This window comes from Sturnus vulgaris, chromosome 21, assembly GCF_052056855.1.
Source record: "Sturnus vulgaris isolate bStuVul1 chromosome 21, bStuVul1.hap1, whole genome shotgun sequence".
Lineage (NCBI taxonomy): Eukaryota > Metazoa > Chordata > Aves > Passeriformes > Sturnidae > Sturnus > Sturnus vulgaris.
In genome coordinates, this window is record NC_142263.1 from 4,188,728 (window position 1) to 4,201,741 (window position 13,014).

At 61.9% G+C, this 13,014-nt stretch overlaps 2 protein-coding genes across 9 annotated transcripts in view; one reads left to right on the plus strand and one right to left on the minus strand.

Annotated features, from left to right (window-relative positions):
• Positions 1-257: 257 nt before the first annotated feature.
• On the minus strand, positions 258-4,847 carry CRYBA1 (crystallin beta A1). Its single transcript, XM_088176965.1, has 6 exons — positions 4,749-4,847; positions 3,964-4,028; positions 2,914-3,032; positions 1,220-1,361; positions 688-830; positions 258-566 (listed from the first exon to the last, which is right to left on the minus strand). Exons 2-6 carry the CDS (start codon positions 4,006-4,008, stop codon positions 419-421), a joined length of 597 nt encoding a protein of 198 aa, XP_088033091.1. The 5' UTR covers positions 4,009-4,028; positions 4,749-4,847; the 3' UTR covers positions 258-418.
• A 3,899-nt stretch (positions 4,848-8,746) lies between these two features.
• MYO18A (myosin XVIIIA) overlaps positions 8,747-13,014 on the plus strand; it is a 36,717-nt gene continuing 32,449 nt past the window's right edge. For 4 of the 8 annotated variants that reach the window (XM_088177214.1, XM_088177215.1, XM_088177217.1 and 1 more), the window contains exon 1: positions 8,754-8,809. The gene's annotated coding sequence lies outside the window, so the exon portion shown is untranslated. Of the gene's footprint in view, positions 8,810-13,014 lie in introns of all 8 variants that reach the window. The other 4 variants (XM_088177216.1, XM_088177218.1, XM_014876559.2 and 1 more) reach the window with 2 other exon arrangements.

A 13,014-nucleotide genomic window follows, 5' to 3' on the forward strand; every position in this document is an offset into this window, starting at 1 on the left:
GGTGGAATCCAGTGTCCTTTACTTTGTCAGGGGAAGGGGAGAGGGCAGGGAGGGAAAAAAAAACAATGGTTTCTGTGCAACAGAAGGGGCAACTGAACACAGAACCTCCCTCAGTGGGAGCCCCACCGCACTTCAGCCCAGCTTAAAGTAAGTAGGAGAGTCGGTCCCTGCTCCTGGGATGGGAATGTGCAACCTCAATCCCAAACACACACCAGCAAACACACACCAAGCTGATTGATCTTTTTCTTTCAGTCACATTTATTGGCAATTGTGGCAGTCGGTACCGTTTTGGGAGTGTTGTTCCATAAGCAGTGTCAGTACGAGAGGGGGGTGGTTATTTTGGGAGGGGAGTTATTAGCACCAAGAGGGAGCTGGTGAGCTTTCGAAACCTTGCAGAGATGTTCTGGGAACTGAGGAGCTACTGCTGGACACGCCTGATGGATTGGATTTGGGAGGTCTGGGCATGTGAACCCCACTCTCTCCAGTGCTTGTAGTCTCCACCGTGGTGGTCAAACTCCAGGACGTACTGGTAGCCACGGTACCCGGGATACTGGTAGCACACCCAGCTGGAAAAAAAGGACAAAGAGGTAAGCAGAGGGGGTTACAGGGTGTCCCCCTCCCTCCCTGGTGGCACAGTGATGGCAGCAGATTGTCCCCGCTGCTCCTGACCCTTGGGCTGTCACTTACGCGCCACACTGGATCTTCATGGAGCCCACTTCGTTGTTGGCCCAGCCCATGGCCTGCAGCGAGGGGTAGTCATCAGCAATCTCCCACTGGCGGCCGATGAAGTTGTCTTTCTCAAAAAGAGTGATCTTGGATTCCTTGTGATTCTGTGGGGCAGAGCAGGGGGTGAGGGGGAGGTGGCGCTTCCTCCCCAGCCTGGGTGGGAATGGCAGGGCTGTCACTCCCTACACCATTACTCAGAGGGTTCCTGGAGAGGGAAGTGTGCAGACCCTGGCTGTTTGGAGTTTTCTGTGTGGCTGGGACCTATACCACAGTTACTGTCTCAGGCTGGCTGTCCCCTAGCTCTGGTCATGTACAACTTGGCCAGAAATTCCCTCAAAAGCTTTTAAAAACAGGACAGAAAGAGCAAATCCTGCTGGGACTGGGGAATGGGAAGCACTGAGTCAGCCCCCGGCATAGCTGTGTTTTCCCTTCCTAACTTCCCTGCTGTGGCCTGGGCCATTTTAAGGGGATCAGAGCTCGGTGGGACACTCACAGCAGAGCAGACGGGGCGGAAGGACATCAGGCGCTCGATGTGGTAGGCGTTGCTGCCGCTCCAGGCGTCCCAGCGCGGGTACTCTCCTCTCTCCAGGATGAACTGCTGCCCGCAGAAGCCGGTGTGCTCGTAACCCACCCAGCTGCAAAAACAGAGTGAGGGCTGCCAGGGCTTCCTGCAGCAGCTCTGGGCATCCTGCTGGGAGCTGGCATTAGGGGCAGGATGTCGGTGCAAAGGAGGAGGTTGGGGTCTGGCCTCTGCCCACAGGTTGGGAGGAGAGGAAGCGGTGCTGGATGTGGGCAGAGAACCCAGGGAGTGTGAAACTGCATCTGGTGCTGGGGAGGCACCCACACGGCATCCCTAGCTGCAGTGGGAGATGGGCAGATCCTGGGGCCCATCCTGCACAGGTGGCTCTTCCCCTGCCTGCTCTGTCATTTATGCAGACCAGCATTGCTTCAGGATGCCCCAGCTGCCCTTCTCTCCCAAAGGCCTAATTTCTTACTTGTTTCCCAATTACAATCTGACACTGCTGGAAAGACCTGAATTCCTGATGTCCAAAGCAGGCAGAGCCCATCTGGCTCTGAGCAGAGAGCAGGGACCTATGGCCTTTCCCCTTTCTGCCTCCCCCTCTTTGCTGAAAACAAACAAGGAGAGGTGAGTGGGATGCCTCCACCCTGCGGGACACATTTTGCAAGCCCCGGTGCTGCCCACACAGCCCCCGCCTGTCCCCAGGGTGGGGATGTCCCCTTAAGGAGACTGGGGACGGAGCCACAGGCAGAGCAGGCAAACAGAGCCTGGGCTGGGGGTTGAAAGGTGGGTGGCACAGGCTGTGCAGTGCATGGATCTCCTGCTGATGGGGTACAAAGGCTGCTGAGGGGGCCGAGGGTTTCCTGCCACTGACCCAAACCGAGCCCCAACGCCATGTCCTGCAGCCAGCCTGCCCTGTGCAAGGTGAACAGCCTGATTAGGAACACGTCAACTGGAGCAGGGAGCTGATTAGAGCGTGAGCACGCACGCTGCTGTAATCCCATTAGCATTACACGTCCTAAAGATAGCAGCACAAATCTATCTCGTCTGCTCCCCGCCCCGGCGGGATGCACACCGCGGGGACCGCTCCCGACACTCCGCCTCTCGGAGCTGCTCGGGAGGTGCCAGGGAAGATTCCCGTGCGCAGGGAGAAGCCCAGCTCTGCTCCCTACCCCTCTCAGGACTGGAGAAGCTGCGAGAAGGTTCTGCGCTGCTCTGGGAAGCTGTGCAGTGCAGGGAAAGCCCAGGGCAGAGCAGGGCTGGGCCCTGGGCAAGAGGTGGTTCTCTAGGGCTGGTGCTTCATGGAGTATCACAGGCAGAACGGGGACCAGGCTAAGCCAGGCCACTCACTGAGCGCTGACCCTCTCTGCATCCTTGGTAGCAACCCTGCTCCAAACCTGACTGGTCCAACACTGCAGGAGGCAGTTTTGGGTGATGCCAAAGGTGTTGCCACTGTCCTCTGACCCTCTCTCTGTATCAGTGCTCCTCGGGGCGTGCTGTCCTGCCCTGCCAGGGTGGGATCACCCCATGCCTGGCTTACCTTGGCTGTAGTGCTTGGTTCCAGCCAAGCAGAGCAGGGACGGCTGTTCCCACTCCACATTTGAGCAGCCCTCTCCCAATCAGCCCTCCTGGGAAAGCAGCCCCTCCACTGGCAGCTGGGTACTCACGCGCCACATTCCACCTTCAGGGAGCGGATGTTGTCGAAGCCACATTCCATGATGTTTGGACAGGCTGAAGTGAACTCCATCCTCTTGCCCTGGAAGTTTTCTTGGTCGTACACGGTGATCTGGAACGGAGAGCGTGCTGCCGAGTTGGAAACTGCCCAGCAGTGGCCCCGGGCAATTCAGCGCCTCTTTTAGATGGAGGATGGCTCCGTCAGGGAGAGAGCCAGCGGAGGCTGCACCGGGCACCCCTGTGGGCTGGGACACAGCCCCGCACGCCTCCGCGTCCCTGCACTGCTGGCCCCGCCACGCCCTGCCTTGGTGTCGGGGGAGCCGCAGGCTGGCCCCCGCTCCGCTCTCCTGCTCACCCCTGCGGAGATCAGTTCCCGGGGCAGCGGTGCCGTCCGGAGAGAGGAGCGGAGCCGTTCTGGGACGGGCGGGTGGCAGGGCTGTGGCTGGCGGTTCTCCCGGCCTCTGCTCCGAACGCTCTAGGGCAAAGAGGATTAACGGGGGAAAGGGCGAGGGGCACCTTCCCGGGGGGCTGCGGCTGACGCTCTCCTCTCCTCTACTCTCCCGCGACAGCTCCAGGCTTCGACGGGATGCTCCTCGCTTATGCACGTGTTTCTCCTCTCCCTTTCAGCTCCCTCCTCGACAAGTAGCCCTGAGGCTGTTGCCAGACTCCTTGGGGCTGCTCCCCGCTTTGCTCCATAGTGCCCACCGCCCATGCTCACCCTGTCTGAATAGACAGGGGAGGGCGAACAATAGCCGGTGGCTTTTGGGGACTCTGTAACTGCCTGTCACGGGATGGCTGGTAAGAGCAGGGCACAGCTGGCCCGGGATGCTGTGAAGAGCCTTACGAAAAACACCCAGGAGGTATTTGAGCAGGCAGGAGGCACGTTCCATAGGCAGAGGACAGGGGTGCCTGTTTCCTGTGCTCGTCCCTGCCTTACTGCCCTCTGTGCAGCTTTCCTGGCCCCTGAGGATGGGCTTTGCCCATCTCCCTGTTCCCTACCTGCACACAGGGAAAGGCGAAATACAGGGGATGTGAGGACGTACCTTCCACGGGCCCATGGGAACAGGCAGAGGGTTTGTCTGAGCCATCTTTGCTTCTGGATCGGTGTCTGGAGAAGGAAGGAAAAGCCATTTTTACTGCAGCATGTCCCTGTGCATCCCTGCTGCCTGCTCGCAAGGCTGGGGGACAGCTCTGTGCCTGACACCCACAGCGCCTGTTCCAGGACAGCTGCCCCACTGCTGGGGACAAGCCACACCAGCCACAGCAAGACCTTCATACCAGCCCCAGGATGGGGAAGGGAGCACAGCAGGGGGCTGTGGGACACATCCAAAGCAGGGTGCTCCCTTCTCAGCATTGTAGTGCCCCTTCTCTCCTCCCTGCCATGGCATGGAGCCTGTGTTCCCACCAGGGCACGGTGCCCAATCCCCCTTTCTCCTTCCCGGAAAAAACACCCCTGAGACACATCGGGGGGCTTCAGTGGGCACAGGCTGCCCTGTGCCTGGCAGTGCCCAGCAGACCTGCCTGATCCCCTCTCCTGCCCAGTGTCCCTTGGGAGACACGGTGGCTCCCATGGACAGCCCTGGCTAATGGTGGGAGATGCCAACCGGCCTGCTGTGCCGGTGGGTGCCGGGAATGGGGTGCCCTGCTATAGAGGGGCTCTCAGCCCCCCCAGCTGCCAGCAGGGACGTGTGAGCCTGTCTTATGGCATGGGAAACAGCGACGGCCCCTCTGGGTGTCTTTTGCCACCAGGCAGGAGGAAAAGTGTCTGCCCAGCTGGCTGGCAGCGGAAGGGTGAGGTGGGAGAGGTGCGCATCGGCCCAGGACTCACCTAGCTCAGGCGGTTACTGCTGCTTCGCCCATGTAATGTTTGCCTACTTCAGCGGCTCAGCTTTTATAGGGTACTGCTGGCCGGGAACCGGTGCCAGCGTTTGCAGAGCCGTCAGCACAATGCTTGCTCTGGCATTGTCCTGCTGATCCCCGGAGATTTCAGCTGCTCATCCCCATGGTCTGAGCCACATTCTTAGGGAAAAAGAAAAAAAAAATTTTGATAATAAAAAAAAAAAAATAATCGGGGCGGCTGTTTGCACAGATAATCTTGGGCATAAATGACTCAACGATTTGACCGCGCTGGCATTTTCCAGGGGCAATGCACCGCGCCGTCACGGGGTGAGCCTGGGGGCTGGCCTGGCCCTGGCGCCAGTTGGCACCGTGGGATGGCGGGGACACCTCCCCGTGAGACCCTGCGGGTGGTGGGCTCGGCAGGGTGTCCACCAGGCACTGTCACTTCGCTTCGCCAGCCAAGGCGGGTTCCCTGTCACTGTGTTGGCGTGGGCACCCTCCTCCCATCACGGGCAAGGAAGGCTGGAGGTGAGAACTGGCGTGGCCCTGGCAGACGTGTCCCCACGGCCACACCGAGCCCCAAGGCTCCACACAGCGCTGCCATCACCACAACTCCACACCCAGGACACCTGCCATGGCCTTGGGGAGGGGTCAGCCCTGCGGTGACCACAGCCACCAGCCCCACAGCCCCCTTCTCATGCGGGGCTGCCATGGGGAGGACACTGGGGCACCATGGCGGGCACAGCCCGGGCCGTCGGGGGTCACGAGGCGAGCGTGGCGGAGCGGGCTGCTGCCTCAGCGCATGGCTGCCAGCACAATGCTCGCCCGCGTCTGACTGCCCCTTTTGTCTCCCCGCTGGGCAGCCGCGGCTGCACAAAACAAAGCGCCCCGTCAGCGCTGCCTGCGGCATGGCCTGGCGCCCGGCCCGGGGGACCCTGCGGGGACGCGCGGCGGGGTGGCACCCGACCAGACAGGCCTTGTGGGGCTCAGCACGGTCCTGGGGGACCCCTGCTGAGGAAAGGGCACTGCCCTGACGGGGGAAGATGGGGTTTGCAGGGGCCGTTCCCCTCGCTGGCTGCTGCAGGATGGGGATTGAGGTGGGATCGGTGTCACCGGGGGGATCGCTGTGACACAGAACTGTGGGGCTGCACCCCCACAGTGCCAGCTGACAGTACCACCACATCCCAGCAAATCTGGGTCAGGGAATGGGAAGGGCAGGACCACCTGCCCTCTACAAGGATGCCAAAATGGGGGGCTGGTGGTGGGATGCTCCTGCGAAGCCCCCACAGCATATTCCCTGTGCACCTGCTGGGGGCATCCGGGCTGACGGGGGAGGTCAGCTCGGAGCTCACCCTCTAGCTAGCTCCAGCCCCTCGGACATGCCCTGGTCACGGCTCCGGCCGCCCCAGAGTGCAGAGGCTTTTCAGGAGCCTGGTGCCACTAGAGGGAGAGCTCAGCCCGAGCAGGATGGGACACCATCAGCGCATGCGGGTGTACAGTGGGTGTGTGGCACTGCACATCCCTCTGTACCCCACACACCTGCCTCCCCTTGCGACAGGAAAACTGTCTCTGGCTGGAAACCACCCCAGAGCAAAGCCTGGAGCTGGGAGCCAACCCAAGCCAGGGGTAAGGTGGAGGAAACGGCCCTCCTGCACAGTCCACACCGGGCATGGCCAGGGATGGGTCACTCTCAGCAGGTAACAGGAGCCCAGTATGGCCCAGGTTGCTGTGGACCCCCCCAACCCCTCACCCTGCTCGCAGTGCAGGTGGGGCACGTGTCCCCCCCTCAAGGACCTGGGGGCACAGTGGTGAGTGCCTGGGGAGCCAGTGATGCTGGCGGGTCCACAGGTTGTCCGGAACAACAGGTTTTTCTAGATCCAAGAGACTATAAAAATGCAGTGACCTATTTAGGGAACCCCGCGGTGCTGCAAAACAGATGCTTCCTCTCCCAGCCCGGCTCCAGGCCCTTGCCCTGGCCAGCCATCTGCGCCTGCCAGGGGCACGCAAAATACCACTGGCACTGGAGCTCTGTCCCACTTCTCCATAGAAAACCCTGGGCAACACATAGAGTTTCCTTGGGTGTGGGATTTGCTGGTGCCTGGGGAACCCCCTGCCCGGAAGAGCTGCTCAGGGCAACCCAACCTGTTTCTGGCAAAGCCAGACAGGATCATATGGACAGGAACAGCTGGCCAGCTTGCTGTAAAACACAGGGTGTTTAGCTCTGGGGATGTGGCAGGAGAGTGGCCCCAGTGGGTGGTTGCAGGTCTGTGTGGCTGGAGACCCCACGCTGTCCCACAGCTCGGCAGTTCCAACCGGCATCAGCCCATCACCACCTGCCCAGTGTGATAAGGAAGCAGGAACTGCCACAGGCTGTAAGTGGCTGTTCACTGTGTCAGTGAGCAGGGCAGAAGTACAGCCACACAGCGTATTCCCTCACCACCACAGCTGGAAAACCCTCCTGAAAGCTCAGACGGACTCTGCCGCCCTTCCAGATCACTCGACCCCATCCCCGCTCTCTGGATGGCTGCGGCTCCCTGCACTTGGTGCCACGTGCCTGGGACAAAGGACAGTGTGACAAAAGCAGGCGGCTGCGCTCACTGCCGCCGTCCTCCGCCCCTGCAAGGGCTGCATCTCCTCCACCACTGCATCCCTAGGGCCAGGGCACAGCACAGGGCTCCTTGCTCAGCTGCCAGCTTGCTCTGCCATGCCCCGTGTGCCCTGCTCTGCTGCTGCTGTGGGACCCTGTCCTGGGCACAGGCTGTGGGCTGGAAATCACAGCCAGCTTTACCATTGCAAGGGATCAGGGCTTGTGACACCCAGACAGGTGTCTACCACCAAGAGTGGCTCACAGCCTGATGGTAGGACAGCCAGGACCACGCGACTCAGCCAGCAATGGCAGGATGGCAGCAGGGGTTTGGAGTGAGTCCCCTGGGGTACTCTGGGACAGGGCATTGTCCCTGTCATCTCTCTGAACTTCCCAATCAGAGATTGAGCACTGCCTGAAAAGTGCTTTTGGAAAGAGCTTGTGGATGCCTCTCTCTGGGGTCCCTATTCCCAAAGCCCCACTCCAGCTTCCCTGGATCCAGTTGCTCCCTCGCTCGATAGGAAGGCAGATTGCCCCAGCACTGATGTGGCAGGGCTTATCCTGAAACCATCTGTCCCAGGATTCTCACTGTGTATGACCAACCCCAGTGTGACGTCCCAAAGCTGGACACCAGTGGAAGGGGTGTAACAAAGACTGTGCTGCTCTCTCTGCTGAGTGTGCTGGGAGATGCTCGTTGTTAATCCTGGGCTGTCTCCCGGGCAGACCAGCCACTGTCCTCTCAGTCAGTCCCTGCAGGCTGACAGCCCTCGCTGGGGACAGGTGCTGCGGGGGAAGCTGCAGAACGGCTCCAAAGGCAGCTCTGCCATGGCCAGCTTTGTATTCCAGCAGGCACCGGTCAACCTGCTCCGGCCGGCAGCCTGGAGCCCTCCCTGTCTGGATCCAGTGCTGTTCCTGATGGGATTCTTCCGAAAAGGAGAACCCCAGGAGTGCGTGTGTGCATTGTGCGGGGCACGGGGCTGTGTGTGCACCAGTGCGAGCTCACAACATGCGAGTGTATGTGAGGATCGGGGTGCGTGTGCGTGCGGGGAGTGCCGGACGGACGGCGTGTCCCCGTGTCACACCGGGGGGGTGCACACACCGTGTGTTCGTCTGCGGGGGCTGCGGGGTCACCGCGGTTCGTGGGTGTGCGGGGGCGGTTGCGCCGATGCCAGGTGCGCACCGTGCTGCGGGCGCCGGTCCGTTCGGTGGTTACAGCCGGGTTGTGGGTTCAGCGGGGTTCCCGGGTGGGCAGGGCCGCCTCTCCCCTCCTCTCTTTTCTCCTCTCTTCTCTTCTCTACTCCGCTCGGTCGCCGACCGGAGCCGCGCCCGGCGCGGCGGGCGGCGCGCGCAGAGCCGGCAGTGCCCGCCCCGGTGCGGGGCCGCCCCGCCCCGCCCCGCCCCGCGCCGCCGCCGGGGCCCGGCACCGCCGCCGCCACCACCGGGCCCCGCTCCGCCGCCGCCGCTGGGTGAGTACCCGCCGCCATCCCACCGGGACCGGCCACCGGTCACTCGCACCGCGGCCGGGGCACCCGCACGCACCGCCCGGCGCGGAGCGGGCCGCGGCTGCATCGCCCTCCCGGCGGGCCGGGCCGAGCCGAGCCGGGCCGAGCTCAGCCGTGCCCGTGCTGTGCCCCCGCGGCGTTGCACAACCGCTGTAGGTGGGTGGGTGGGTGTGCGCGGACCCCCCGGGTGCCGCCCCCCCGGTTGCGGGCTGTGGGTGTGCGCATGGCCCGCTCTTGTCTCGCAGCGCCTGTGCAGCCCCCGGTGTCACTCGTGTGCGCGGTTGCATGTGTGTGTCACCTTGTGCAGGGTGTGCTCCTGTGTGCGGTGTCCCCGCGTGTCCCCGTGTCCCCCTTGCAGGATGCCCCGTGTCAGGTGCTCCGTGCTGGGTACCCCAGCAGAGCTGCAGGGCTCTCCAGGGCCAGCCCTGCTTCCAGGGAGAACCCGCTGGCCTGGGCCTTTCCCACACCACCAGGGAATTACATCCAAAGCCATTAGCCCGGCTCGCCGCTAACCACATCGCTGATGGGCCGGTACCACTGGCACCTGAGGCACCTTTTTTGGAGTGACGGGTGGGTGGCACTCAGCGAGCTGCTGTGCCGGGGGTGGTGGGGGCTCGCAGGGCTGTAGCCACCCCAGCGCCTGTTGGCTTTCCCAGAGAGGAATATATGGAGCATCGGGCGAGGGCTGGGACGCGCGTCCCTAAATCGTGTGGTTTCCAGCCGGCCTGTGAGATGCAAATTGTCTGGTCAGCGAGTGCCAGAGCTAAACTTAGGGCAATTACAGGAAAGTGTGGGCACATGACAGTGTATTCCTACACCCCTAGGCTGGCCCTGGTACTCTGACACTGGGGGACCCCTGCCCACTGCCCCATCCCAATCCCAGCTGGGCGTTCCCACAGCAGCTGCATCAGCCCTGGACTTTGCCCAGTGACGAGCTGTGGCTCGGCCCTTCACCTTTGCCATGGGCCGGGCCGTGCAGGGCTTCAGGCTGTGAATTTGGGGCCTGAAAAGGGCGATGAGAGACGTGTGCACCCTGTGCTGAGGGGGCTGCAACCCGCATGACCCCCCCAGCTGGTCCTACAGTGGGAACCATGTCCCACCTGGCAGCCTAGCCAATAGCCTGCCCCACTAGCTCTGGGTCTACTCTGTAAGTCTCATAGGGTAGCTGTGTCATTACCCAGCTTTGGGGCGAGTCAGGTGCTTGCACCTCCTGCACCCTCCTGGCCTGGGGTGACCCCTCACAACCAGTTTAGGTCCCCTTTGCTGTTAGGCACGGGGTTCCTGCAGCAGGAGGGCCTGAAATCCTGCTCTGGGGAGAGCCTGGTGGCATATCCTGGCTGTGACTTAAGTAGATCCGGGATTGTTTTCCTCTTAACGCATTCCAGCGTTGTCCATAAGGGAAGGCACTGCAGAGTGATTTGGAAATCCCCTAAATTTCCTTGTTCTGTGGAAAACTTGCATCCTGCAAGGAGCCATCACGCAGATCAACCCCCATTTGCCCTGCGTAGGAGCTGGCCTGGCTGCTCGGAATCGCTGCCAGCAGCTCCTGTTCCCTGGCACGGCATTATCCCTTCCTGGCTGGGCACAGCCAGGCCATGGGGTACCCCAACATGGTGTGCCCAGGGAGAGGACAGCCACCAGCTCCCTGTTCCAAAGTGGTGTGGGAGCACTGCCCTAGTGCTGGCATCAGGGAGCAGAGCAGGGAGGGCAGGCGACCGTGAAACTTGCCGTGCAGGTCCCTGCGCGGGAGCGTGTCGGACGAGATTGCGTCTCGAGGAGGGAAGGAGTGGCTGGGAGTTTCAGTGAACGCCTTCCTCCCTGCCTGGAACTCCCCGGCGCCCTGGAAGGGATGCGGGGGCTCATGGCTGTTGTGATGGGGACATGGGGGAAGGTGCATCCAGCTCCTGCTTGGGTGGCTCAGAGAGGAATTTGGCTTGGGGAGCGTTGAGATGCGTCTCCCTTTCTGCCATCTGGCCCTTCCAAGGTGACGTGCTCATCTTTTGCCAGCTCAGTGTCAGAGCAGCATCCTCGCGTGCGATCCCAGGGCGCAGCCACCGCCGGCGGGTGCCTCTCTCTTCCCTGTCACGGCTCATGCACGCCGCTGCCCCAAACACGCCTGGCCTGGCCAAGGGGAGTCCCGGGGCAAGCCCGGGCTGAGTCAGGGAAGGTGTGTTGGGTCTGAATCAGGAGCGAGGAGACGCTCGGCAGCCACCTCCTGCTCACGGCATCCTGCTGCACCCATCTGTGGTGGGAGGCTTCTCGGGGAAAAGGGAGCGAACCACAATGGCATTGCACATGGGCTGGGGACATCAGTGCAGGGCGGATGCTGCGCTCCTTTCCCCATCCCACAAAAGTCCTCCCTGTAGTGTCTCCCTGCCCCACTGCTGCCTATTGTGACCCTGAGTGGGGCACACGTGGCTGCGGCAGCGGCCGCCAGTGCTGCCTGATTAGCGATGCGGCTGGGAACGCTGTTCCCCCTTTTTGTTGAGCGTACAAAGGCTGGGAGGCAGCCCTGTGTGCCGGGAGAGAAACCACCGAGGACAAAGAGCGCGCTGGCCGCCTGTCTCCAGCGCTGTGGCTCTAACCAGCACCTGCCTGGCGAGTGGCTCTGCTCCCAAGGGACTCCCGGGAAGGATCTCAGCAGCTCCCTACCTGCCATGGGGTGAACACTGGGTTCTCCCAGGGGTGCAGCCCTTTTGTACAGCTTCAGGGATGCCCAGGCAGCTGTGGTAGTGGTGGCCGGTGTCACACAGGGAGGACAGGAACAGGTGCAGGTGGTTCCCTCCCTGCCATTGTCTGTGCTGAGGCCCTGGCACAGGGGAGCAGCCCCCAGGATGGCACGGCCATGGTGCCCTTTGTGGCAGCACCTGCTGTGGGTTATGAGGAGGAGCTGTGCTGTGCTCTGGTTCGGGTCAGTGATCACCCCACAGCAGTTATGGGATAGGAGAAAGGAAGCGGATTGGTTTTTTGGGGCCCTGCCCTGCCCAGGTACTGCTCCGGGTCTAGGTAAAGTCTCAGGTGCTGCAGGGAGGGCAAAGCATCCAGAACCCTGGGGCTGGGTGGTGTGGGCACAGCTGTGTGGCCCTTCTGGCCATGGCCAGGAGCCTTGCAGCTGCAAGTCTGTCCTTGTCCCTCGGGCTGCTTCCCCTCACTGCCTCAGAGGTATCACACACCCAGAGCCAACACTGAGCTATGGCTTGCAGGGCTCTGTCCCCACTTGCCCTATGGCCAGGCCTCTCCTAGGCACGCGTGCTCCTGTCCCAGCCCCGAGGGGCAGCGAGGTTCAGGGAGTTCCCTGCCATCCCTGTATGGCTTTGTCAAGGGGAAAGCGGGTTTCCCTTGTCTCACTGCATGTGTTCAAGGGCAGTGCCGTTGCAGGGAGATGGTCCAGGCAGTGATGGTGATGCAGTACTGATGCTGTGCTGGAGCCAAGGTGCAGCTTGGCACAGCACAGCACATTCATGCACCCCAGGCAGAGCCTGCACTGGCACCGTGGGCAGTGCTACCCATCCCTATGGCTGCCCAGACCTCATCCCCACACCCATCAGAGAGCTCTAAAACAGATGCTTCAAACGTGAGGAACTTTCCTGTTGTCCTTAAACGTGAGGAGCTTTCCTGTTGTCCTTTATACTGAGGTTAAGTTCCTGTGCAGTTTCCTGCCCTGTTATATATAGCCCGTCCCGCGGGTGCTGCCAGCCGCCTGCTCCACTTTGGAATTGTTTATCCACAGCCCAAGCGCTCGATGGAGACTGGGAGGGGGGGGCTACCCCGGGGTCAGAGGAGTCCCATAGCACCCCATGCAGGGTGAGACTGTGGGTGCCTCCAGGCACTGGGTGTTCCCAGACACTGGATGCACACGGGGTTTTCCAGGAGGGAGCTGGGTTTTGTGCCCAGCCGTGGTTTTCCCACTGGAAGCTGAGTGCTCCCCCCGCCATGCGCGGGATGCCCGAATGAAAGAGCGACTGTTCCTGGAGGTCGCCGGCAGCGTCACGAGCCTCTACGTCGCCCTGGTTAAAATTAGACACTTATCAGTGTTGGGAGGGATGTGATTTTACAGGTTCCTGTTTATTAGAGCAACCTTCGCTCCAGGCCGTGTTTCCGGCTCCTCCCTGGTGGGGACGCTGCCCACGGCAGCCCCTGTGGTTTGCGGTGGCCAGAGCCAGGATGAG

Coding starts and splice junctions, on each gene's coding strand:
- CRYBA1 (XM_088176965.1), bottom strand. CDS start 4,008: ATGGCTCAGACAAACCCTCTGCCTGTTCCCATGGGCCCGTGGAAG. Junction 831..1,219: donor TCCGCCCCGTCTGCTCTGCT/GTGAGTGTCCCA, acceptor TCTGCCCCACAG/AATCACAAGGAATCCAAGAT. Junction 567..687: donor ATGAAGATCCAGTGTGGCGC/GTAAGTGACAGC, acceptor CTTTTTTTCCAG/CTGGGTGTGCTACCAGTATC.